The sequence below is a fragment of the Salvelinus sp. IW2-2015 genome, linkage group LG26 (assembly GCF_002910315.2).
Source record: "Salvelinus sp. IW2-2015 linkage group LG26, ASM291031v2, whole genome shotgun sequence".
Lineage (NCBI taxonomy): Eukaryota > Metazoa > Chordata > Actinopteri > Salmoniformes > Salmonidae > Salvelinus > Salvelinus sp. IW2-2015.
Genome location: NC_036866.1, coordinates 36,380,541 through 36,406,828, shown reverse-complemented (window position 1 = coordinate 36,406,828; position 26,288 = coordinate 36,380,541). Strand labels below are relative to the sequence as shown.

Sequence of the window (26,288 nt, the reverse complement as noted above, 5' to 3'; positions counted from 1 at the left end):
GGTCTAGGCAGACGGGCTGACATCAGGGCTGGGAATTGCCAGGGACATCACGAGACATATTATCACGATACTTAGGTGCCGATGCGATATGTATTGTGATTCTCATGATTCTAAATGTATTGCGGTTCGATAACGTGATTTTATTGCGATTTCATGTTCCAAACATATTGCTCACTATGTGTCTGAGACAAGAGAGAGCATGAGAAAACGAGTTTTGATTAGTCAGGGAAATAAAAGTGCTGAAAACATGTTGGCTCACTATTTAAAAAGTCTAGTGGTTAAGAGCATTTGGCCAGTAACTGAAAGGTCGCTTGTTCGAATCCCAGGGCCGACTAGGTGAAAAATCGGTCAATGTGCCCTTGAGCAAGGCACTTAACCTTAATTGCTCCTGTAAGTCGCTCTGGATAAAAGCGTCTGCTAAATGACTAAAATGTAAAAGATGGAGACCAAGCTATAGGGTGAAAAATAGCTAATGCTATAGCTAGAGTGCATTCGGAAGGTGTTGACTTGTTCCACATTTTGTTACGTTACAGCCTTATTTTAAAATGGATTAAATAGTTTTTACACACAATTTATTTTTTGCAAATGTATTAAACGTAAAAACCCTTTTCCCAGTACTTTGTTGAAGAAGCTTTTGGCAGCGATTACAGCCTCGAGTCTTCTTGGGTATGACGCTACAAGCTTGGCACACCTGTATTTGAGGAGTTTCTCCTATTCTTCCCTGCAGATCTTCTCAAGCTCTGTCAGGTTTGATGGGGAGCGTTGCTGCACAGCTATTTTCAGGTCTCTCCAGAGATGTTCGATCGTGTTCAAGTCCGGGCTCTGGCTGGGCCACCCAAGGACATTCAGTGACTTGTCCCGTAGTCACTCCTGAGCAGGCTGTGTGCTTAGGGTCGTTGTCCTGTTGGAAGTTGAACCTTCGCCCTAGTCTGTGGTCCTGAGCACTCTGGAGCAGGTTTTCATCAAGAATCTTTCTGTACTTTGCTCTGTTCTTCTTTGCCTTGATCCTGACTAGTTTCCCAGTCCCTGCCGCTGAAAAACATCCCCACAGCATGATGCTGCCACCACCATGCGTCACCTTAGGAATGCTGCCAGGTTTTCTCCAGACGTGACTCTTGGCATTCAGGCCAAAGAGTTAAATTTTTGTTTTATCAGACCAGAGAATCTTGTTTCTCATGGTCTGAGAGTCTTTAGGTGCCTTTTGACAAACTCAAAGCAGTCTATCATGTGCCTTTTACTGAGGAGTGGCTTCTGTCTGGCCACTCAAATCAAATCAAATTTTATTTGATCAGGCCGTGATCAGGCCTGCAAGGCGAGAGTGGCCCACAGTTTTCCTGCTTTAGAGTTAATTAAGTACCAGGCAGACACCGTTTGGCAGAGTTCCCCGGCTGGTCTACCCCCCTCTCCCCTCCGGAGCCCTGGGATGGCTACTGCCCTGGCATTCCTGCAGTCTGGGCCCCCATGGAGGGGTGATGGGTACAGAGCGTTGGGGTGCGCCCGACAGAGTGCCCCTTCATGGTGCTGCCCACTGCACCAGTCCAAACTGTCTCAAACTGTCTCCATTCATCCATCTCTCTCTCTCTTTCCCTGTTTCTTTACCCCTCTCTTTTCCTCTCCTTCTCCACAGTCCCTCCCTCTCCATCTCTCTCTCCCCCAGTCTTTTTATCACTGCAGAGACCGTCGCATAGCAATACCGGACACACAGTGCTGCTTAATGTTCTAACCACAAAGCCGAGCAGAGCCGGAGAGGTGCCGGTCACCAACAGAGGCATACTTCATCAAGTCCAGGATAGTGTGTGTGTGTGTCAAGCATAAACAGGACAGACTCCCCCAAAACTCCTGCCACAGACAACTCTTAATTGAAGATTCATCACTGACGGAACCAATCAATAGTTTGCGGTCTTGACTCGACAACGAGCAGAGCCGGAGAGGTGCCGGTCATAAAGGCCTGCAGAGATGGTTGTCCTTTTGGAAGGTTCTCCCATCTCCACAGAGGAACTCTAGTGCTCTGTCAGAGTGACCATCGGGTTATTGGTCACCTCCCTGACCAAGGCCCTTCTCCCCCGATTGCTCAGTTTGGCCAGGCGGCCAGCTCTAAGAAGATTCTTGGTGGTTCCAAACTTCATCCATTTAAGAATGATGGAGGCCACTGTGTTCTTGGGAACATTCAATGCTGCAGACATTTTTGGTACCCTTCCCCAGATCTGTACCTCGACACATACCTGGAGTCAAATAGCGATAAGTTATATGTTTAGCGGTAAATGATATGTATAGCGATAAATGATATGTATAGCGATAAATGATACGTATAGCGATATGTAACTGTATTTATTTCCCCCCCATCACTAGTTGACACACACAGTGACTGCTCCCCACCCCCACAGTTGAGCTCAGTCCCTGACTGGCTCGCTGGCTGACAGGGTGACACGCAGGCTGACTGCTCCCTAGCGCTCTGGTTGAGCTCTATCTCTATCTGTCTGACTGGCGTGCTGGCTGGCTGGTTGACCCTTTCTGATACCCAAGCCACAGATATAGAGGTTCACCCACCACCACCCCCATGTGCCCCCCTGTAAAGATGGCATCCCCTCAACCTCTCTGGCCCCTCAACACAACACAGCCAAACAGTACATTAGCCAGCGAAAAAGAGCTGGTATTACCGGGCCTAGCTTACAAGAGATTGAGAGCTCTGAGAGCTAAACCCCCACAGATTTAATGGCATGGTCCAGCCTCTTCCCTGGCCAACATCTCTCCATGACTCCCAAGGTCAGGCTAAAGTAGAGGACACTGCGGTGCAGACTCTCTGAATGGAACTACAAAGTGGGGCAGAGTAATTATTGGGCATGGTGAATAGATAGAGAGAGGAATGTCTATCTCTCCCTAGACCAAAGATCCGTCCGAAATGGCACCCGGTTCCCTACAAGTAGTGCACTATATAGGGAATAGGGTACCGTTTCAGATGGAACCCAAGGCCTTGCTGCTGTGGTTTCATTCTGCAGCAGTCGTAAGAGTAATTCGGATAGGACAAACTTCCGAATGTAATGTGTTGCGTTGTCGAGTCAAGACCGCAAACTATTGATTGGTTCCGTCAGTGATGAATCCTCAATTAAGAGTTGTCTGTGGCAGGAGTTTTGGGGGAGTCTGTCCTGTTTATGCTTGACACACACACACACACACACACTATCCTGGACTTGATGAAGTATGCCTCTGTTGGTGACCGGCACCTCTCCGGCTCTGCTCGGCTTTGTGGTTAGAACATTAAGCAGCACTGTGTGTCCGGTATTGCTATGCGACGGTCTCTGCAGTGATAAAAAGACTGGGGGAGAGAGAGATGGAGAGGGAGGGACTGTGGAGAAGGAGAGGAAAAGAGAGGGGTAAAGAAACAGGGAAAGAGAGAGAGAGATGGATGAATGGAGACAGTTTGAGACAGTTTGGACTGGTGCAGTGGGCAGCACCATGAAGGGGCACTCTGTCGGGCGCACCCCAACGCTCTGTACCCATCACCCCTCCATGGGGGCCCAGACTGCAGGAATGCCAGGGCAGTAGCCATCCCAGGGCTCCGGAGGGGAGAGGGGGGTAGACCAGCCGGGGCACTCTGCCAAACGGTGTCTGCCTGGTACTTAATTAACTCTAAAGCAGGAAAACTGTGGGCCACTCTCGCCTTGCATATCAACGAGCCCAGTGCTTTCTATAAGCATCTTAACGAGACAGGTTCCCCTTTGTGAGCCAACGGACCACTATTCAGTTCAGCCAGAAGGGTTGAGGAGGATTGAGGAGCCCTCTCTCTGTCTGTCTTTCATATGATCATATGTAGGGGTTTTCTTCGTAAACATGAAGACTGAATGAATGCCCACCACAGCTTTTTTTTTCTATGTGGAGATGCAAGCCTCTTTGAGACCCCCCTATTGTTCTCGGTCTGTGGTTCGCCTCCAAAGGGATGGGTGAAGGGGGGGCCAATCAGGCTATTCAACTCTGGTTCTTCTCTGATTCTACTGCCTCGCAGAAAGACGGTGAAAGAGTTGAGACAGAAAGGCAGTTTTAGCGTGTGTGTTCTTGGTCATGAATGTAAGACATTTTCTTTCCTTTATTTTTGCTCATACATTCCCTCACCCTGATCCACTGAATACTGAGGGAAATGTATCCTATCATTTTTGACTGGTTTCCAGTGCTACCCCTGATTCCTGCAGACATGCACGGCACATGAGTACATTGTTCACGGTTATATTCTTATGCCATCTATGAGAAGGTCACGCAAGCAAACCCTTTCTGTAGACAAGCTTTATAAAAAGCCCTGGGGAGCGTTCACCAACCCTCCACCAGCCCTGTCTCTGCTCTGCACTGACATCTAGTGGCAGGACAATGGAGTCATCATGAGCAATACACTCAGCATGCACTAGTCAGACTGCAGAGTCAGTTACAGAGTATCAGGGTTCTGTCTAAGATATTACCAATTCATAATCGTAGTCTCTTGAATGTGGGTAAAACTCCTGTGAAAGAGCTTGAGCTTGGTTCTACTGTATATGTACACTCCTGGGCCCAGATTCACAAAACCTTCTTAAGAAGAAATTTCTTCTTAACTGCCATTTGTCCTTAACGATAGACTTAAGAATTAAGTTAAGCAAAGTTGCTATTCCTCAAAAAGGTTATTGGACATTTGATTGCGCTATTTCTTATGTTTCTCCTTAAGCAAAAAGTTAAGAAGAAATTAGATTGTTGGAAATACAGTTATTGGAAATGTTGTTAATTTCAAGAGCTAAATCCTCGTCTTAAACTCGGGGCAGTGAGAGAAGAAGCTCATGAAAGCAGTTGAACATGTTTAATTCACTCACAAACTTCCTCTGAAAGTTTCGGTATTTATTATTTTAAGCCCAAGAACATGTTTTAGAACAGTCATCTCAGTAAGAAATAGGCTAACATGATTGCCATTGCTAGCTAGATAGCTTGCTAAAACTTTTGCAGAGCAAAAGAAGAAGATAGATATGTAGGAAGATATTTGAGAAGTTCGTAAGAAAATCATTAAACCTTAAGATATTTTTGAAGAATTGCGCTAACAAACTATCTTATGAACCTCTTTTTTCTCTTAACAAGCTTCGTAAGTTTTTGCGTAAGAACGAAGTGTTTTGTGAATCTGGGCCCTGCTGTCTGAGCCCTCATGGAGAGGTGGAGTGTCAGGCTTGGATCCAGAGTATGGATCATAGACAGGGGAATAACACTGTGTGTGCTTGCAGATAATACCATTTATTTAGTAGTCCACGTGACACCATATCCCTGTCTCTAAAAGCTTAACTTTTTCTACGGTGAAATTGTTACTTGTCAGGCGTAGTGTGTTGATGAGAGGTGATGCGGGACACAGAGGTCCGTTCTGATCCATTCTGCTGAGCTCACTGTGTGATGAGAGGAGAGGATAGCAGGCCTGCCTGGGTTATTAGATTTGTGTGTGTGTGTGTGTGTGTGTGTGCGGGGCGTGTGTTGGGACCTATTGTATATTTCATCAGGCCCATCAATCCCCTGGCTAACGGCGCCACTGTCTGTCACACAGGGACTACTTCACAGCCAGGCTAGCCATCACAACAACAAAAAACGTTATCCCCTCAGAAGACAGGAGGCTGCAGCACATGCGACATGTGCCAAGAGTAAGGTGCATCTAGTGCACAGACAGGGAGGTAGTAAGTATACACACTGCAGTAGACAAAGGCTTAACAAAACCCATAGTACACACACGCCAGGGTCAAACCATTGGTCCGCATGTGAATACAAATTCATGACTGCAGGGAATCTCTTACAGGTTACTCTCTTATAGGGATGAGCATGCTGAAGTAGACAAGTATTCTGTGTTTTGGATTCTTTGAGAAAACGTCACTTAAAACTGTAGCTCTTCTCCTGTATGCGTTTAGTGCAATACTGGCAGTGTGTTATATTCAAATATGCAAATGATGCCGAGACCCCATACTGAGAACCAAATAATATTACGGGTTTGCCTTCTCTCTCCCTTAGTTCTGGTGCCGATTTTAACAAAGCATCCCCACAACACGTTTTCCAACAGTTCAACATCCGACTGGTTGTGTCGTTTTAATTCATAACAGATAAGACAGAGTCTTACAGTGGGACAAACAAGCATCTATACTGGGCCCATATTCAGAAAGTGTATCAGAGTGCTGATCTAGGATCAGGTTCCCTCTGTTTACACAATCGTATTCATTATGATCTAAAAGGGTACAATTATTAAGTGTGGTTGAATTAAGTGTGCTCAGCTACATTGCAGTAGGCCTACCATGGATTCATTCCCCAGATCGATGTGAAAGGAAGTGAATGCTCTGAGTCTAAAGTCACAGTGGCTGATGTTTTGTATTATATAGCTGTGATGAGTTAAGCTCTCTCACACACAACACACACACACACAACACACACACACAACCACACCACACACACACACCACACACACACCACACAACACACACACACACACACACACACACACACCACACACACACACACACACACACACACACACACACACACACCCACCCACCCACACCTGTTTGTTTTACTGTCCTTGTGGAAACCAAACAATTGATTCCCATTCAAAATCCTATTTTCCCTAACCCCCTAAACCTAACCCTAACCTAACCTTAACCTTATACCCAAACCTCTAACCCTAACACCTAAACGTTTTTCCCTGTGGGGACTGGCGAAATGTCCCCACGAGGATAGTAAAACCCAAAACACACACACTCGCACACACACACACAGGCCTTGAGACAGGAACTGTTTGAGCAGATCAATAGTGAAGATCAATGCACAGCAGAACTGAAACGTCACATCTCCTTCTTTCTGTCAGTCTGTCAAGCTTGTTGTTCTGTAGAAGATTGCGAACAGGTCAACTGGAAGAAGATGAAAGGCAGTTTTTCAGATAAAATGACTCGTTTGTTTGGAGAAGCACACAGTTCAAGGAGAGTGTGTTTTTAAGGAACCATACTCACATACCCTCTCTCACGCAGACACACACGGACACACACACACACACACACACGAACACCTTGCATTTCCGGTACCCTGTTGGTCAGGGATCATAGTTCAGGGTAAAGTTTTAGCAAATTACGAAGATGTCAGTCATGTGTCAATGTTAGCATCTGACACAGTAATGTGAAGGAGTCTGAGGTTGTTAAGACGTGACAGACAAATCAATGCAGCTGTCGTCGTGTGCTGCTAGGGTGTTTCTGGGCGGCTTTGAAGTTTACACCAGTAGCTAAGACAACGGACAGTGCTTATTTAGCAGATGTCAATCGGCTACCCACAGGGAATCACATCATTTCATTATAGCAGAGACAATGGATAAGATGTCACCAAAGCCTCTCATATAAAATGATCAATTATATAAAATCTCATTTGGTTATTTTCTAATCTTTCTTTTCAGGGCTTTTTCGGTGTTCACACGGACCTGATTCACAAGTATGGGAGAGTATGTGGGTAAGTGACTGACACTTCTCTGCATTGACATCATAGCCAAGTCATACACCAAACCCAAGTCATACAGGACACTCTTATTGACTTGTCCAGTGTCTAACCTGTCCTCTGTTAGATGTGGTAGAAGTATCAGTGAAGCTCGTGAAAAGCTAGGCTGGTCCCAGATCTGTTTGTGCTTGTCTTGCCAAACAATGATGTGACAATGACCGTAAGAATTGGCAAGACAGCACAAACTGATCTGGGACCAGGCTAGTGAAAAGCAACACTATAAGATTAAAAAGAAGCTTCTTGGAAGACTTATGCCAGTGCCACACACTTAGATGTGCAGCTAGATTAGCTCTGCGTTGATTATACAGGCATGCTTATGGAAGGCAGATTTCTTTCTTAAGAGCACATCAAAGGCAGTAGGCTACTCTCTTTCTCTCTGTATGTAAAAGTTTGGAGGAGTAGAGCGGGGATAATTGGTTTTGCTATGGCTGGATTTCGTGCCATGACAGGAAAAGCAAACTTAAGCCAGAATGCACGGATATATGCCAAAAGATTTTACTACAGCCTTCAGTAAGAGTAGTACACTAGCTTGATACGTCGTTTTTCCAGAAGAAAGAGGCTCATGGCACATTGATTGAACCCGTCGTCTCAGAACGCGCCCCTATCAACTTATCAAAGTTGAAAGCACTCAGCGCTAGAACAAAGTCTTTCGAAGTGTCTTTATTTTTCATATGAGCCATACAGTTGAAGTCGGACGTTTACATGCACCTTAGCCAAATACATTTAATCTCAGTTTTTCACAATTCCTGACATTTAATCCTAGTAAAAACTCCCTGTTTTAGGTCAGTTAGGATCCCCACTTTATTTTAGGAATGTGAAATGTCAGAATAATAGTAGAGAGAAGGATTTTTTTAAAGCTTTTATTTCTTTCATCACTTTCCTAGTGGGTCAGACGTTTAGATACACTAAATTAGTATTTGGTAGCATTGCCTTTAAATTGTTTAACTTGGGTCAAATGTTTCAGGTAGCCTTCCACAAGCTTCCCACAATAAGTTGGGTGAATTTTGGCCCATTCCCCCTGACAGAGCTGGTGTAACTGAGTCAGGTTGTTAGGCCTCCGTGCTCGCACACGCCTTTTTCAGTTGTGCCCACAAATCTTCTATAGGATTGAGATCAGGGCTTTGTGATGGCCACTCTAATACCTTGACTTTGTTGTCCTTAAGCCATTTTGCCACAACTTTGGAAGTATGCTTTGGGTCATTGTCCATTTGGAAGACCCATTTGCGACCAAGCTTTAACTTCCTGACTGATGTCTTGAGATGTTGCTTCAATATATCCACATATTTTTCCTGCCTCATGATGCCATCTATTTTGTGAAGTGCACCAGTCTCTCCTGCAGCAAAGCACCCCCACCACATGATGCTGCCACCCCAGTGCTTCACGTTTGCAAGCCTCCCCTTTTTCCTCCAAACATAACGATGGTCATATTGGAAAAAAACTGTTCATTTTTGTTTCATCAGACCAGTGGACATTTATCCAAAAAGTATGATCTTTGTCCCCATGTGCAGTTGCAAACCGTAGTCTGCTTTTTTATGGCGGTTTTGGAGCAGTGGCTCTTCCTTGCGAGTGGCCTTTCAGGTTATGTCGATATAGGACTGTTTTACTGTGGATATAGATACGTTTGTACCTGTTTCCTCCAGCATCTTCACAAGGTCCTTTGCTGTTGTTCTGGGATTGATTTGGACTTTTCGCTCCAAAGTACGTTCATCTCTAGGAGACAGAACGCGTCTCCTTCCTGAGCGGTATGATGGTTGCGTGGTCCCATGGTGTTTATACTTGGTGTTTATACAATTCCACTGGAATTATGATACAGTGAATTATAAGTTAAATAATCTGTCTGTAAACAATTGTTGGAAAAATACTTGTGTCATGCACATAGATGTCATAACCGACTTGCCAAAACATTTTTGTTAACAAAAAATTTGTGGAGTGGTTGAAAAAGTTTATTGACTCCAACCTAAGTGTATGTAAACTCCTGAATTCAACTGTATTTATTTTTTTATTTTAACTTTCCTTTATTTATTTTTTTAAATTATTTTTTATTTTTTTATTTTTATTTTTATTTTTATTTATATATATTTTTTTTTTACCGTTATTTTACCAGGTAAGTTGACTGAGAACACGTTCTCATTTGCAGCAACGACCTGGGGAATAGTTACAGGGGAGAGGAGGGGGATGAATGAGCCAATTGTATAACATATAAATACAGATAATATAAAGACATCTAATGGACAATCGAAGAAGAAAAAACACAAGAAACTAGTTTCTCTGCTAACAAAATTCACCATGAATATGCTCAGGCAAAAATATTTGTGATTTGTATTTTGGAAACTAAAATACAACAGGACCATACAATGGCAGGTGAAACTACACCTTAACTTTGCGAACACACAAATGGAATGATATGCATTCATGCATTTGTATAGTTACGATGTTGCGACTGTAGCCACCGATTAGTCATGAAACACACTAACACACAGAGGAGCCTGCATAGCGACTAGTTGGTCTGAGTAGCCAGGCCAGAGTGGTGATAATGTTACCCATGCAGGCTATGGAATGGAGCTCCCTTCTGGGCCAGATAACTAGACCATTACCCGTCCAGTGTCACAGCCTGGTGCAGTCATAAACAGACAAATGGAGTGTTAAATGACCTTCTTTTAAAAGGAGGTCAGAGTCCTCCCTCTAATACTGCTTGACCATTACCCCGTACTATTTAAACCCTGCTACATGTGGAGTAACATTAGCTTTGCAACTGGGGACAAGACTAGGGCAACATCTTCTGTATCCTACCCTCCTTTCATGTCGTCCAGAGTTCATAGCCTATGTTCAAATAATGTCTCTGAGTAGGAGTGCTGATATAGGATCAGGTCCCCTCTCCCGCCTGTACATATAATCTTATTCATTATGATCGAAAAGGCAACACTGATCCTGGATCAGCACTCCTACTCTGAGACGCTTTGTTTTATGGGTCCAGGAGTTGTTTGTGAATCTGTTGAAAGCCCACGACACCATCAGTCTCTCAACCAAGAATGCTGACTTAGAAGTGTTGAGAGGAATTGTCTGTAGTTCATGTAACTATTTACAGCTGTTGTAGTAGTCTGAATGGCTATAGACACCCTGCATCTATCAGAGGCAACATGTTTTTCTGTAAGTATTATAACAACTATAACAGGAATAGAGATTGGCCACAGGCTGAGCTGGATTAGTGTGTCACTGTAGGAATGAGACACTGCCATAGGAGCAGCAGGAATAGCTGTCTGCTTTTTGATGAGCCCTGATGAGGGGTGTGTGTGTGTGCGTGCATGTGTGCGTGTGAGTAACTGTGGGGAGCCAGGGATGAGCACGGTACTCTTAATTCATACTGACAGACAGTCTCAGTGCTCCACTGTGGCTCCCCATACAGCCCCTCGCTCAGGGCTGAATATCATATTTATACTAGCTACCTTTAACCAGCACTGTATTCCACTGATGATTGGAAACTTTAGACTCTCCAATAAATGAGGAGCTTTTAAAACCTCCAATATTCCTAGATGTATTGTATCTCTTATTTGCCTGGAAGATTTAATATCCAATTACCAATCTGCGGTGTCTAATTATCTACAAAAAAAATGTGCATTTGAAATGTACTTTCATTAAAAAGGCACTTAACAAGATGGAGTTCCTGTGAGAGAGGACTTTCTCCTTACCTTTTAACCTTGGCTTTATAGCACCAGGCATTAGCCCTCCACTCAGCCTTGTGAAGAATCTCCTATAGCCTATGTCCTATAACATGGTGAGATAGGACTGAGCAGTTAGTCAGTGTTTCCTGGCTAACATTGCAGTGAACTGAGGCAATCCTGACAGAGAGTACTAACCTAGAACAATAAAGAGTGGTGCTGTAGGAAACAAACAAAGCTATGACTTTGCTCCTTTAAATCCTGTGGTTTGTCAAGTCCATGGCAGCTAGAGTGGGTTGTGTTGTTCTTCCGTTGTAAGACTCTACTTCAGTATTAGCCTCCTCAACAAGTCCAAGTCTAAGGTGTGTGGGTGTGGTTTTGAGTATATTCCTCCCCAGGCCTCACTTCCTCTGTGATGACCACCACTTTTGATTGGCGTCCTGTTATTTATTCATGCTAGCCCCACAGCCGTTTGTGTGTGTGTGGTGTATGTGTGTGGTGTATGTGTGGTGTATGTGTGGTGTGTGTGTGTGTGTGTGTGCGTGCGTGCGTGCGTGCGTGCGTGTCTGTTTGTGTGGGTGTGTGACTGTGTGCATGCTCCTGTGTGTACGCCTTTGTGTGTGTATGCATGCAAACAAATGTGTCTGGCATGTCAACCTGTCCTGTGTTGTCTCTCCAGATACTATCTAGGCCGGAGGCCCGTGGTGGTGGTAGCTGACCCTGACATGCTCAGACAGATCATGGTAAAGGACTTCAGCACCTTCCCCAACAGAATGGTAAGTCAACGAGGAAAATGCCCTTTACACCTACAGCTGAAGTCGAAAGTTTACATACACTTAGGTTGGAGTCATTAAAACTCGTTTTTCAACCACTCCACAAATTTCTTGTTAACAAACTATAGTTTTGGCAAGTCGGTTAGGACAGCTACTTTGTGCATGACTGTCACGCCCTGACCTTAGAGAGCCTTTTTATGTCTCTAGTTGGTTTGGTCAGGGTGTGATTTGGGGTGGGCATTCTATGTTTTGTTTTCTATGTTTCTTTATTTCTATGTTTTGACCGGGTATGGTTCTCAATCAGGGACAGTTGTCTATCGTTGTCTCTGATTGGGAATCATACTTAGGTAGCCCTTTTCCCCTCCTTTCAGTGTGGGTAGTTATCTTTGTTAGTTGCACTTTGCCCTGTAAGCTTCACGGTTGTTTCTTTCATTTGTTGTTTTGTTGGCGACATTTTAAATAAAAAGAGAAATGTACGCTCACCACGCTGCACCTTGGTCCACTTCTTTTGACGGCCGTGACAATGACACAAATGATTTTTCCAACAATTGTTTACAGACAGATTATTTCACTTATAATTCACTGTATCACAATTCCAGTGGGTCAGAAGTTTACATACACTAAGTTGACTGTGCCTTTAAACAGCTTGGAAAATTCCAGAAATTATGTAATGGCTTTAGATGCTTCTAATAGGCTAATTGACATAATTTGAGTCAATTGGAGGTGTACCTGTGGATGTATTTCAAGGCCTACCTTCAAACTCAGTGCCTCTTTGCTTGATATCATGGGAAAATCAAAAGAAATCAGACAAGACCTCAGAAAGAAAATTGTAGACCTCTACAAGTCTGGTTCATTTTTGGGAGCAATTTCCAAATGCCTGAAGGTACCACGTTCATCTGTACAAACAATAGTACGCAAGTATAAACACCATGAGACCACGCAGCCGTCATACCGCTCAGGAAGGAGACGCATTCTGTCTCCTAGAGATGAACGTACTTTGGTGCGAAAAGTGCAAATCAATCCCAGAACAACAGCAAAGGACCTTGTGAAGATGCTGGAGGAAACAGGTACAAAAGTATCTATATTCCACAGTACAACGAGTCCTATATCGACATAACCTGAAAGGCCGCTCAGCAAGGAAGAAGCCACTGCTCCAAAACTGCCATAAAAAGCTGCACATGGGGACAAAGATCATACTTTTTGGAGAAATGTCTCTGGTCTGATGAAACAAAAATGAGACTGTTTGGCCATAATGACCATCGTTATGTTTGGAGGGAAAGGGGACGCTTGCAAGCGAAGAAACCATCCCAACCGTGAAGCACGGGGGTTGTAGCATCATGTTGTGGGGGTGCTTTGCTGCAGGAGGGACTCGTGCACTTCACAAAATAGATGGCGTCATTAGGAAGGAAAATTTGTGATATATTGAAGCAACATCAGTCAGGAAGTTAAAGCTTGGTCGCAAATGGGTCTTCCAAATGGACAATGACCCAAAGCATACTTCCAAAGTTGTGACAAAATGGCTTAAGAACAACAAAGTCAAGATATTGGATGGCCATTACAAACCCTGACTCAATTCTATGGAAAATTTGTGTGCAGTACTGAAAAAGTGTGTGCGAGCAAGGAGGCCTACAAACCTGACTCCGTTACACCAGCTCTGTCAGGAGGAATGGGCCAAAATTCACCCAACTTATTGTGGAGCTACCCAAACGTTTGACCCAAGTTAAACAATTTAAAGGCAATGCTACCAAATACTAATTGAGTGTATGTAAACTTCTGACCACTTGGGAGTGATGAAAGAAATAAAAGCTGAAATAAATCATTATCTCTACTATTATTCTGACATTTCACATTCTTAAAATAAAGTGGTGATCCTAACTGATCTAAGACAGGGAATTGATACTCTGATTAAATGTCAGTAATTGTGAAGAACTGAGTTTAAATGTATTTGACAAAGATCTATATAAACTTCCGACTTCAACTGTATGTGCCCATCGTTTAGATCATAATATTGATGCATTACATACAGTCGAAAGTTTGGACACATAGTGAATAATAGTGAAGACATCAAAACCATGAAATAACACTTATGGAATGATGTGGTAACCAAAAAAGTGTTAAACAAATTCAAATATAATTTATATTTGAGAATCTTCGAAGTAGCCACCTTTTGCCTTGATGACAGCTTTGCACACTCTTGGCATTCTCTCAACCAGCTTCACCTGGAATGCTTTTCCAACAGTCTTGAAGGAGTTCCCACATATGCTGAGCACTTGTTGGCAGCCTTTCCTTCACTCTATGGTCCAACTCATCCCAAACCATATCAATTGGGTTGAGATTGGGTGATTGTGGAGGCCAGGTCATCTGATGCAGCACTCCATCACTCTCCTTAGTCAAATAGCCCTTACACAGTGTGGAGGTGTGTTTTGGGTCATTGTCCTGTTGAAAAACAAATGATAGTCCCACTAAGCACAATCCAGATGGGATGGCGTATCGCTGCAGAATGCTGTGGATCCATGCTGGTTAAGTGTGCCTTGAATTCTAAATAAATCACTGACAGTGTCACCAGCAAAGAACCCCCACATTATCATACCACCTCCTCCATGCTTCACGGTGAGAACCATACATGCAGAGATAATCCGTTCACCTACTCTGCGTCTCACAAAGACATGGGGGTTGGAATCAAAAGTCTCAAATTTGGACTCATCAGACCAAAGGACAGATTTCCATCGGTCTAATGTCCATTGCTTGTGTTTCTTGGCCCAAGCTCTTCTTCTTATTGGTTTCCTTTAGTAGTGGTTTCTTTACAGAAATTCGACCATGGAGGCCTGATTACGCAGTCTCTTGATGTTGAAATGTGTCGGTTACTTGAACTCTGTGAAGCTTTTAATTGGGCTGAAATCTGACGTACAGTTATTCTAATGAATGTATCCTCTGCAGCAGTGGTAACTCTGGGTCTTCCTTTCCTGTGGCGGTCCTCATGAGAGACAGTTTCATCATAGCGCTTGATGGTTTTTGTGACTGCACTTGAAGAAATTTCTTGACATTTTCTGGGTTGACTGACCTTCATGTCTAAAAGTAATGATGGGCTGTCGTTTCTCTTTGCCTATTCGAGCTGCCATAATATGGACTTGGTCTTTTACCAAACTTTTGACTGGTACTCTACGTTATGTGTATGCCAAAGGGACATTTTTCCGGTATGTACTTTTTCTGCTCATTTTATGTAGTGAGTCAAAATTAGATGATCTATTCTGAACTGCTTAGTTTTACAGCAGTTTTTGACAAGCTATCTGATGATAATCTCGAGTTGGGCTATGAAATCTGTACTCTTGCCTACCACAGGTCCCTAAATCTCATCAAGCCCTCTCGGGTGATTGTGGAGGCCAGGTCATCTTCAATTCTTCAATTCTGTAAATTCATTCAAACCTCTGCAGCGAGGATGTGTATGTAGACACCATTGTCATTCTACTGTGAACCCATTGTCATATGTTTTCCATCTAAAGGAGGAAAATCTTTGTGCACTCTTTCTGACTGCATTGCAGGAAGAAAGAGGACATGTCCCTGAACAAGTTCTGGCTTCGTGATTTTCTTTTCAGCCAATAGGCTTTGTCTTTGAGGCTCTAGACATACAGTAGAAGTGTTTGTGTCTGAAAGCAGAACTGACCAATGGCGTCCGAGGGTGCCAGGTTCACATCAAATGATAGAGTGACACGTATCAAACAGATCAGAGGTCAGGAGGTCCCAGTTGCTTTCATCATCCACCCGCCATGTTGGCTCTGGCTGTGTCCCAAATGGCACCATATTCCCTAGTTTTTCTGCGTCGGGAGATATAACTACCCAAGGAGCTCTGGTTTCTGATGAAGCATGTAAGATATGTAATAGACGACAGAGGTTATCTCTGGATAATAGTTTTTTAACAAACCCGTTTTGGTCCGGATGTACCAATTTGGGTAAGTACGTTTTGAGATGGGACAACAGAATTGTAGATGTTTTTTTATTATCTGTGTTTATCGAAGATAGGGGGCGATAGTGAGAGCACTGGGTGGCGTCCTTACCTTTTTTTCACAAAAGCGAAATTAGTGCTGTATTTACACCCCTTCCAAATGTACCTTTGTGAACGGCTGTGTTAATAATTTCAAGTAACAGTGGACCTAATTGGTTCCAAAATTGTAAATGGACCTCAGGAGGAATACCATTACAACCAGGTGATTTGCCTTCATTCATGTTATCCAGTGCCCTTTTGAGTTCATGGAGAGAGATGTGGGCTCCCATCAATCCGGCTTCCTCAGTTGAGAAAAGTGTGGATTTACAATCAGAGGTGTACCATTCTTTATAGAAACGGGAGACTCTTTGGTTGAAAACAATGCCGGCTGGTTTTGAGCTGATGCGAGAGAAAATGAACTCCTTCTTCGGAATGAAAAGTTGCCCACTCACATCTCATATGTTGCCTGACTATAAAAAGTTGACCATGATACGCTAATAAATACATACTGTGTTAATTTTGCCATGTTTAATTGTCTAGAATATCCACTGTAGTGTGTGTAGACCGCAGGCTAACTGACAAAAAACTGGTAGCTAGCTTGCTAACTTTACCCACAAAGAATTCATGGCTAGCGTAGCCTTTCATAACAACACAAATTGTTTAGTTTTTTACATGTAAATCTAGCTGGCTAGCTATATTAATACAATTCACATGTAGCTAACTGAGAATTATAAAGTCACACTTACTGTGTGAGTAGTGCCTCCATTGCCTTTGGCAGAGCCCTGAGAGAGTGGGCTCAGGGGGGTTGAGGTGTGGGTGAGACCTCCAGTTTAGTTTGGTTTATTAGCATATCCATTAGCTACTGCACATGCAGCCGCTACTATTCCTGGGGTCCACATAAAACATACAAATACATGACAAAGTACGGAAGAGTTATAGACAAGGACTTTACATTCAAAGTTTAAAAAATACAATAAAAATAAGAGTTATATATTGGAAAGACACCAAGAGACAACAAAAATACTATTTACACACTATTCATACAATACAGTACAGTTAAATTAGATCTTTAAAAAGAGGGAAATGGTACTGGTGTCCCTGATCACTCCTAGGTACATACTTGTCAATTTGCCTCGTGTAGACAGCTATTGGGTGCGTTCGTAAATTCACTCTGGCTACTCCGATTTCAGAGCACTCTCGTCTGATTGAGCGGGAGCACAGAATAACTGACGAATTTACGAACGCTCAACATAGCCAGTGTCAGTAAACGTTGGCAAAAAAGCGTAATTAAATTGTTGCCAGCAGCACAGTTACAGTTAGCAACGCTCTGGATAACATGAAAACAGCCTAACCCGCTCTGCTAGGGTGAGTAAAATGGTCAGAGTGAGCCGGTTAGCTTGGGTGCTTGACTGCCGTTGTGAGGTCAGAACGCTCGGATCAACCCTACTCCTCGGCCAGCGTCCAGAGGAACGGACGATCTGACAGTGCTCTGAATTTACAAAACACCCAGAGTGCGCTCGGAACACCCATTGTTGACAAATGGATAATCTCAGATAGCAGAGCACAAGTCGCACACCTAGTCTTGGGTTTGTTGCCAATGGCGAAACCTGTAGGTTTGTTCCGGAGTTCCAAATTAAGCAGCAGCAGCTGAAAAGATGAGCTCCTACAAATATTGAAATTTAAATGTTTTTTTAGAGTAAAGTACATCGAAAAAAAATCAAAAGAAAACTGCAAACTGAATAGGAGACCAAACAAGCAGCAAACAAAGAAGAAAGGCTTTTGAAAAAGTAACAATTTTTCATAAAATTATACCGTTTTCTTAGCTAGCTAAGTTGTTTACCTGTTGCTAGGCAGTTGCTAGGGACATTCCTGYAAGAAGCTAGCTAGCTAACAAGGAGTGTCTAGTTGGCAGAAGAGAAGAAGGGACAAAGAAGGGACAAAGTGGGACAAAATAAGTACAGAAGAAAAGGGAAAGGGGACATTAAGGTGAAGCAGTCCTCTAAAGACACAAAAGACAATAATACAAGAAACAACACTTCTATTGCCTCTCCCTCTACGATACGCACTTCCGGGTTGGAGCGAGTAGTTGCATTCTGCTTTGCTCCACAGGTAGTATTACATTTCATTTCATTACAGTACAACAGTTTGATTTGTTTGATCTTAGCTGGCTACATAGCCGTCTTTGTATCCAAGATAATTGTGTAGTCTAGAGTAATTGTTGAGGTTACCTAGCCAGTTAGAGGTTACCTAGCCAGCTACACTTTCAAACAAAGTCAACAACGCAGCCACTGCTAGCTAGCCTATTTCACCAGCCAGCAGTACTATATCATTTTAGTCAATAAGATTTTTTGCAACGTAAGCTTAACTTTCTGAACATTCGAGACGTGTAGTCCACTTGTCCATCAATCTCCTTTGCATTAGCGTAGCCTCTTCTGTAGCCTGTCAACTATGTGTCTGTCTATCCAGTTCTCTCCTCTCTGCACAGACCCATACAAACGCTTCACACCGCGTGGCCGCTGCTACTCTAACCTGGTGGTCCAGCGCGCGACGACCCACGTGGAGTTCCAGGTCTCAGGCAGCCTCTGGAACTGCCGACTCTGCGGCCAACAAGGCAGAGTTCATCTCAGCTATGCTTCCCACAGTCCCTCGACTTCTTGGCACTGACGGAACATGGATTACCACTGATAACACTGCTACTCCTACTGCTCTCTCCTCGTCTGCCCACGTGTTCTCGCACACCCCGAGAGCTTCTGGTCAGCGGGGTGGTGGCACTGGGATCCTCATCTCTCACAAGTGGACATTCTCTCTTTCTCCCTGACCCATCTGTCTATCGCCTCCTTTGAATTCCATGCTGTCACAGTACCAGCCCTTTCAAGCTTAACATCCTTATCATTTATCGCCCTCCAGGTTCCCTTGGAGAGTTCATCAATGAGCTTGACGCCCTGATAAGTTCCTTCCTGAGGATGGCTCACCTCTCACAGTTCTGGGTGACTTTAACCTCCCACGTCTACCTTTGACTCATTCCTCTTGCCTCCTTCTTTCCACTCCTCTCCTCTTTTGACCTCACCCTCTCACCTTCCCCCCTACTCACAAGGCAGGCAATACGCTTGACCTCATCTTTACTAGATGCTGTTCTTCCACTAATCTCATTGCAACTCCCCTCCAAGTCGTCGGACCACTACCTTGTATCCTTTTCCCTCTCGCTCTCATCCAACACTTCCCACACTGCCCTCACTCGACTCGGATGGTATCGCGCCGTTCCAACCTTCGCTCTCTCTCCCCCGCTACTCTCTCTCTTCCATCCTATCATCTCTTCCCTCTGCTCAAACCTTCTCCAACCTATCTCCTGATTCTGCCTCCTCACCCTCCTCTCCTCCCTTTCTGCATCCTTTGACTCTCTATGTCCCCTATCCTCCAGGCCGGTCGGTCCTCCCTCTGCTCCGTGGCTCGACGACTCATTGCGAGCTCACAGAACAGGGCTCCGGGCAGCCGAGCGGAAATGGAGGAAAACTCGCCTCCCTGCGGACTTGGCATCCTTTCACTCCCTCCTCTCTACATTCTCCTCTTCTGTCTCTGCTGCTAAAGCCAATTTCTACCACTCTAAATTCCAAGCATCTGCCTCTAACCCTAGGAAGCTCTTTGCCACTTCTCCTCCCTCCTGAATCCTCCTCCCCCTCCTCCCCCTCCTCCCTCTCTGCTGATGACTTCGTCAACCATTTTGTGAAAAGAAGGTCGACGACATCCGATCCTCGTTTGCTAAGTCAAACGACACCGCTGGTTCTGCTCACACTGCCCTACCTGTGCTTTGACCTCTTTCTCCCCTCTCTCTCCAGATGAAATCTCGCGTCTTGTGACGGCCGGCGCCAACAACCTGCCCGCTTGACCCTATCCCCTCCTCTCTTCTCCAGACCATTTCCGGAGACCTTCTCCTTACCTCACCTCGCTCATCAACTCATCCTTGACCGCTGGCTACGTCCTTCCGTCTTCAAGAGAGCGAGAGTTGCACCCCTTCTGAAAAACCTACACTCGATCCCTCCGATGTCAACAACTACAGACCAGTATCCTTCTTTCTTTTCTCTCCAAAACTCTTGAACGTGCCGTCCTTGGCCAGCTCTCCTGCTATCTCTCTCAGAATGACCTTCTTGATCCAAATCAGTCAGGTTTCAAGACTAGTCATTCAACTGAGACTGCTCTTCTCTGTGTCACGGAGGCGCTCCGCACTGCTAAAGCTAACTCTCTCTCCTCTGCTCTCATCCTTCTAGACCTATCGGCTGCCTTTGATACTGTGAACCATCAGATCCTCTCTCACCCTCTCCGAGCTGGGCATCTCCGGCGCGGCCCACGCTTGGATTGCGTCCTACCTGACAGGTCGCTCCTACCAGGTGGCGTGGCGAGAATCTGTCTCCGCACCACGTGCTCTCACCACTGGGTGTCCCCCAGGGCTCTGTTCTAGGCCCTCTCCTATTCTCGCTATACACCAAGTCACTTGGCTCTGTCATATCCTCACATGGTCTCTCCTATCATTGCTATGCAGACGACACACAATTAATCTTCTCCTTTCCCCCCTCTGATAACCAGGTGGTGAATCGCATCTCTGCATGTCTGGCAGACATATCAGTGTGGATGACGGATCACCACCTCAAGCTGAACCTCGGCAAGACGGAGCTGCTCTTCCTCCCGGGGAAGGACTGCCCGTTCCATGATCTCGCCATCACGGTTGACAAACTCCATTGTGTCCTCCTCCCAGAGTGCTAAGAACCTTGGCGTGATCCTGACAACACCCTGTCGTTCTCAACTAACATCAAGGGGTGACCCGTTCCTGTAGGTTTATGCTCTACAACATTCGCAGAGTACGACCCTGCCTCACGCAGGAAGCGGCGCAGGTCCTAATCAGGCACTTGTCATCTCCCGTCTGGATTACTGCAACTCGCTGTTGCTGGGCTCCCTGCCTGTGCCATTAAACCCCTACAACTCATCCAGAACGCCGCAGCCCGTCTGGTGTTCAACTTTCCCAAGTTCTCTCACGTCACCCCGCTCCTCCGCTCTCGCTCCCATGCTTCCCGCTTCTCAGTTGAAGCTCGATCCGCTACAAGACCATGGTGCTTGCCTCGGAGCTGTGAGGGGAACGGCACCTCCGTACCTTCAGGCTCTGATCAGGCCCTACACCCAAACAAGGGCACTGCGTTCATCCACCTCTGGCTGCTCGCTCCCTACCTCTGAGGAAGTACAGTTCCCGCTCAGCCCAGTCAAAACTGTTCGCTGCTCTGGACCCCAATGGTGGACCAAACTCCCTCACGACGCCAGGTCAGCGGAGTCAATCACCACACTTCCGGAGACACCTGAAACCCCACCTCTTTTAAGGAATACCTAGGATAGGATAAAGTAATCCTTCTAACCCCCCCCCCCCCTTAAAAGAGTTGATGCACTATTGTAAAGTGGTTGTTCCACTGGATATCATAAGGTGAATGCACCAATTTGTAAGTCGCTCTGGATAAGAGCGTCTGCTAAATTACTTAAATGTTAAATGTTAAATGTTGCCACCAAAACTGAGTTCCAACCAAGCATTCTACATTGAAAACATGCTGCATTCAATTGAGATGTCATCATATTCAAAAGTAAATGTTTTTGTATGATTTAGAATCACCATGGCAATGGGTTCAAATAAACACTGGCTCTTATCAACCAAACATTCTAATTCCAACATTCTACCTAATGTATTGTGTGATGTCGTCATATGTATTTTTATGATTCATAATTGCCATGGCAATGGAACAGGGTGGCTAAGAAGATTTACATGGTCTAAATTGCTATATTTTATTGTGATTCAAATAATAATAAATTATTAAACTTCTATAGTGCTTTTCATAATAGAAATCTCTAAGCGTTTCGTAAGCAAAAAACAAACACGCAATATATCATGACAGGTCAGGTCAACCAATAGAGACCAAGTCTTTGAATTCTGCATCCTCTGCAGATGGAGAGGGTTGGTTCATGTATTTTTTTTCTTCCTTTATTTAACTAGGCAAGTCAGTTAAGAACATATTCTTATTTTCTATGACAGCCTAGGAACAGTGGGTTAACTGCCTTGTTCAGAGGCAGAACAACAGATTTTTACCTTGTCAGCTCGGGGATTCGATCTTGCAATCTTTTGGTTACTAGTCCAACACTCTAACCACTAGGCTACTTGCCGATGGTGATGGAGTCTGCTGATGATCTTGTAGAGGGCAAGTCTGGGAACCAGCCTGAGTCATATAGCCACAGGTCTACTCTTCCACTCTGTGAAGCACCCACTTAGGTGATGCCTCGGCAGCTCTAGGTGCCAGAAAGCTCACCACACAAAGTTCAGAATAGTAGCCAGTTGTCCTCACTACGAGCCCTCTGCCACAGCACTGTATTCCTCCATCTCCCATTCCTAACACTCTTCAAGTGACTCCTCACATGATGTTCTCAAAAGATCAGGAACTGGCAGCCAGGTGAAATAAAAAAGCTGGTACTGTGTCCAGATGCATTTTRCAAACAAAAACATTAGCCAGCTAACTAGCTACCTACCCAAGCTAAAAATAGTTCACCTGTCAGTCAATCTGCAAATCCATGGCTCAAAACCACCAGCAATTTGCAATAAAAACAAATTGTTATCAAAAACAACAATTTTTGGTCCAAAAACAATTAAAATATATATATTTTTGTAACAGAATATGTACACATTTGTAGGAGCTCTCTGCAAATGAGGAGCTATCAACCAATCAGCATCCAGGATCCAAACAAGCCGGTTTTATAATGGAATGTATTTGGAAATACACTTAAAAAGTATTTGAAAATACTCAAATACACAGACTCAAATACACTCCAATGCGTTTAACGCAGGTATTTGAAAATAATTTCAAGTAGTAGGCTATCAAAAGGATATAAGTAATTGTTTCGGGCATAATTATTTGAAAATACTCAGGAAATAAGAATTGAAATAACAAATAATCAAATACACATGTATTGGAACTCGGGTCTGATTTTAACACCAATCCACCAGAAATGTTGTGCACCAATGACCCATAAATATTGTGGTATGTATGCAGCACGCACACACACAAATACAGCCCTCAGATCCAGGGGGGATACAGGAGCTTAATGACATTTTTACCTGTTTGATTTAGTGAATTTGACTCAGATGGTGTTTACTTGCCCGCTTCCTGTATGACCAAGCTCCTGACTCATTGTTCACTTAACAACCACTCTAGCAGTAGATGTGGATATCGTGCTGAGATGTGGATGTATTATGGAGATGTGGCACACGCTGTGTTTCTGAGTGGTGTATGGCTAGTGCGCCGTTGGTATGTGTGTGTGTGTGTGTGTGCGTGAGTCGCGTGTGCCGTGTGTGTGCTGTGTGTGTGTGTGTGTGCTGTGCTGTGGGTGTGTGTGTGTGTGTGTGTATGGTTCAGAGCCTTTACACACCATCTGCAACCAGCAGCAGGAGCAGACCCATAAAGAAAGTCTCCATGGAGGCAGAGAAACAAACACAAGTCACTGCAAATATGTGGCTGTACAAAGCCAAATATAAATGGCATAAACACTCTAAACTACCGAACAACACTTGTCCTTTCCAAATATTTTATTTTGTTAGAGCACTAATAAATTACTACCGACAGAACATTGCCAAGACACACAGATGAATAAATTATTACTTTTATTACATTGTGTCTGGAATGTTATACCGTCAATGGAAAATGCTAATAAATGAAAATGATGGATACTGTTTACACCAGTAAACACATCACAATACCACATGAAACGTACAGTATTGTCAGCCAGAGAGCACCTACATATGTCACCCAATGCTTCATGAACATTTATGATCACTTTATGAACATTTATGAACACCTTTTTAGCATTTATGAACACTTTATGAACACTTAATGAGCATTAATGAACACCAATAACAGTAAAAGATCAGTGATGTCTTGGAGCTTAAGCCACAATGCCCTGTATTCCACTGGAGTTCTACCTCCAAGTCTTCAGTATTCTAGCATTGCTTCCTGTGTTAGTTTCAACACAGAGGACCATAGGATCTAAGGACTTAGTGATGACCATTGCCCACATACGACTGGACAGGAATACAAAAGAGGGCTAGGCATGCTGATTTCTCCATCTCCTCCTGAGATTATTTGACGTGTTGGAGGTGAAGCTGGTTGAGAGAATGCCAAGAGTGTACAAAGCTGTCATCAAGGCAAAGGATGGCTACTTTGAAGAATTTAAAATCTAAAATATATTTTGATTTGTTTAACACTTTTTTGGTTACTACATGATTCCATATGTGTTATTTCATAGTTTCAATGTCTTCACTATTATTCTACAATTTAGAAAATAGTAAAAATAAAGACAAACCCTTGACTGAGTAGGTCTGTCCAAACTTTTGACTGGTACTGTACATGTGCATGATCCGTATGCTGTAGTATGTACAATACATGTACAGTTGAAGTCGGAAGTTTACATACACCTTAGCCAAATACATTTAATATCAGTTTTTCACAATTCTTGACATTTTATCAGAGTAAAAATTCCCTGTTTTAGGTCAGCTAGGATCACCACTTTATTTTAAGAATGTGAAATGTCAGAATAATAGTAGAGAGAATGATTTATTTCAGCTTTTATTTCTTTCATCACATTCCCAGTGGGTCAGAAGTTTACATACACTCATTAGTATTTGGTAGCATTGCCTTTAAATTGTTTAACTTGGTCAAACGTTTCAGGCAGCCTTCCACAAGCTTCCCACAATAAGTTGGGGGAATTTTGGCCCATTCCTCTGACAGAGCTGGTGTAACTGAGTCAGTTGTAGGCCTCCTTGCTCGCACACGCTTTTTCAGTTGTGCCCACAAATTTTCTATAGGATTGAGGTCAGGGCTTTGTGCTGCCCACTCTAATACCTTGACTTTGTTGTCCTTAAGCCATTTTCCCAACTTTGGAAGTATGCTTGGGGTCATTGTCCATTTGGAAGACCCATTTGCGACCAAGCTTTAACTTCCTGACTGATGTCTTGAGATGTTGCTTCAATATATCCACATAATTTCCCATCCTTCATGATGCCATCTATTTTGTGAAGTGCACCAGTCCTCCTGCCAGCAAAGCACCCCCACAACATGATGCTGCCACCCCTGTGTGCTTCACGGTTGGATGGTGTTCTTCGGCTTGCAAGCGTCCCCTTTTTCCTCCAACACATAACGATGGTCATTATGACCGAACAGTTCTATTTTTGTTTCATCAGGCCAGTGGAACATTTATCCATAAAGTATGATCTTTGTCCCCATGTGCAGTTGCAAACCGTAGTCTGGCTTTTTTATGGTGGTTTTGGAGGCAGTGGTTTCTTCCTTGCTGAGCGGCCTTTCAGGTTATGTCGATATAGGACTTGTTTTACTGTGGATATAGATACTTTTTGTGCCTGATTCTCCAGTATTCTCACAAGGTCCTTTGCTGTTGTTCTGGGATTGATGTTGCACTTTCGCATCAAAGTACGTTCATCTCTAGGAGACAGAACGCGTCTCCTTCCTGAGCGGTAAGACGCTGTGTGGTCTCAAGGTGTTTATACTTGTGTAATATTGTTTGTACAGATGAACGTGGTACCTTCAGGCATTTGGAATTTGCTCCCAAGAATGAACCAGGTCTTGAACCAGGTATTTCTGAGGTCTTGGCTGATTGCTTTTGGATTTTCCCATGATGTCAAGCAAAAGGCCACTGAGTTTGAAGGTAGGCCTTGAAATACATCCACAGGTACACCTCCAATTGACTCAAATGATGTTAATTAGCCTATCAGAAGCATCTAAAGCCATTGACATTTTCTGGAATTTTCCAAGCTGTTTAAAGGCACTGTCCACTTAGTGTATGTAACTTCTGACCCACTGGAATTGTGATACAGATAATCTGTCTGTAAACATTGTTTGTAAAAAATTACTTGCGTCATGTACAAAGTAGATGTCCTAAACCGACTTGCCAAAACTATAGTTTGTTAAACAAGAAATTTGTGGAGTGGTTGAAAAAACGGAGTTTTAATGACTCCAACCTAAGTGTATTCAAACTTCCGACTTTTCTCCTTTCACTCTGTAGACAATCCGGTCTGCCACTAAGCCCATGAGTGACTGTCTGCTGATGCTGAGGAATGAGCCCTGGAAGAGAGTACGCAGCATCCTCACCCCTCCTTCAGCGCAGCCAAGATGAAAGAGGCAAGACAAGACGACCCCTCTCTTCACCCCTCTCCTCTCCTCCTCTCTTCACCACTCTCCTCTCCTCTCCTCCTCTCTTCACACTCTCCTCTCCTCTCCTTCTCTTCTTTCACCCCTCTCCTCTCCTCTCCCTCGGTCTTCACCACTCTCCTCTCGCTCTCCTCCT

The 26,288-nt window shown here is 44.0% G+C and overlaps 1 protein-coding gene across 1 annotated transcript in view; it reads left to right on the top strand.

Annotated features, from left to right (window-relative positions):
- LOC111952359 (thromboxane-A synthase-like) overlaps positions 1-26,288 on the top strand; it is a 113,340-nt gene that overhangs the window by 29,527 nt on the left and 57,525 nt on the right. The window contains 4 exon segments of the mRNA XM_023970943.3: positions 7,412-7,464; positions 11,845-11,941; positions 26,007-26,094; positions 26,097-26,122. Of these exon segments, the coding sequence (XP_023826711.1) occupies positions 7,412-7,464; positions 11,845-11,941; positions 26,007-26,094; positions 26,097-26,122 (264 nt within the window).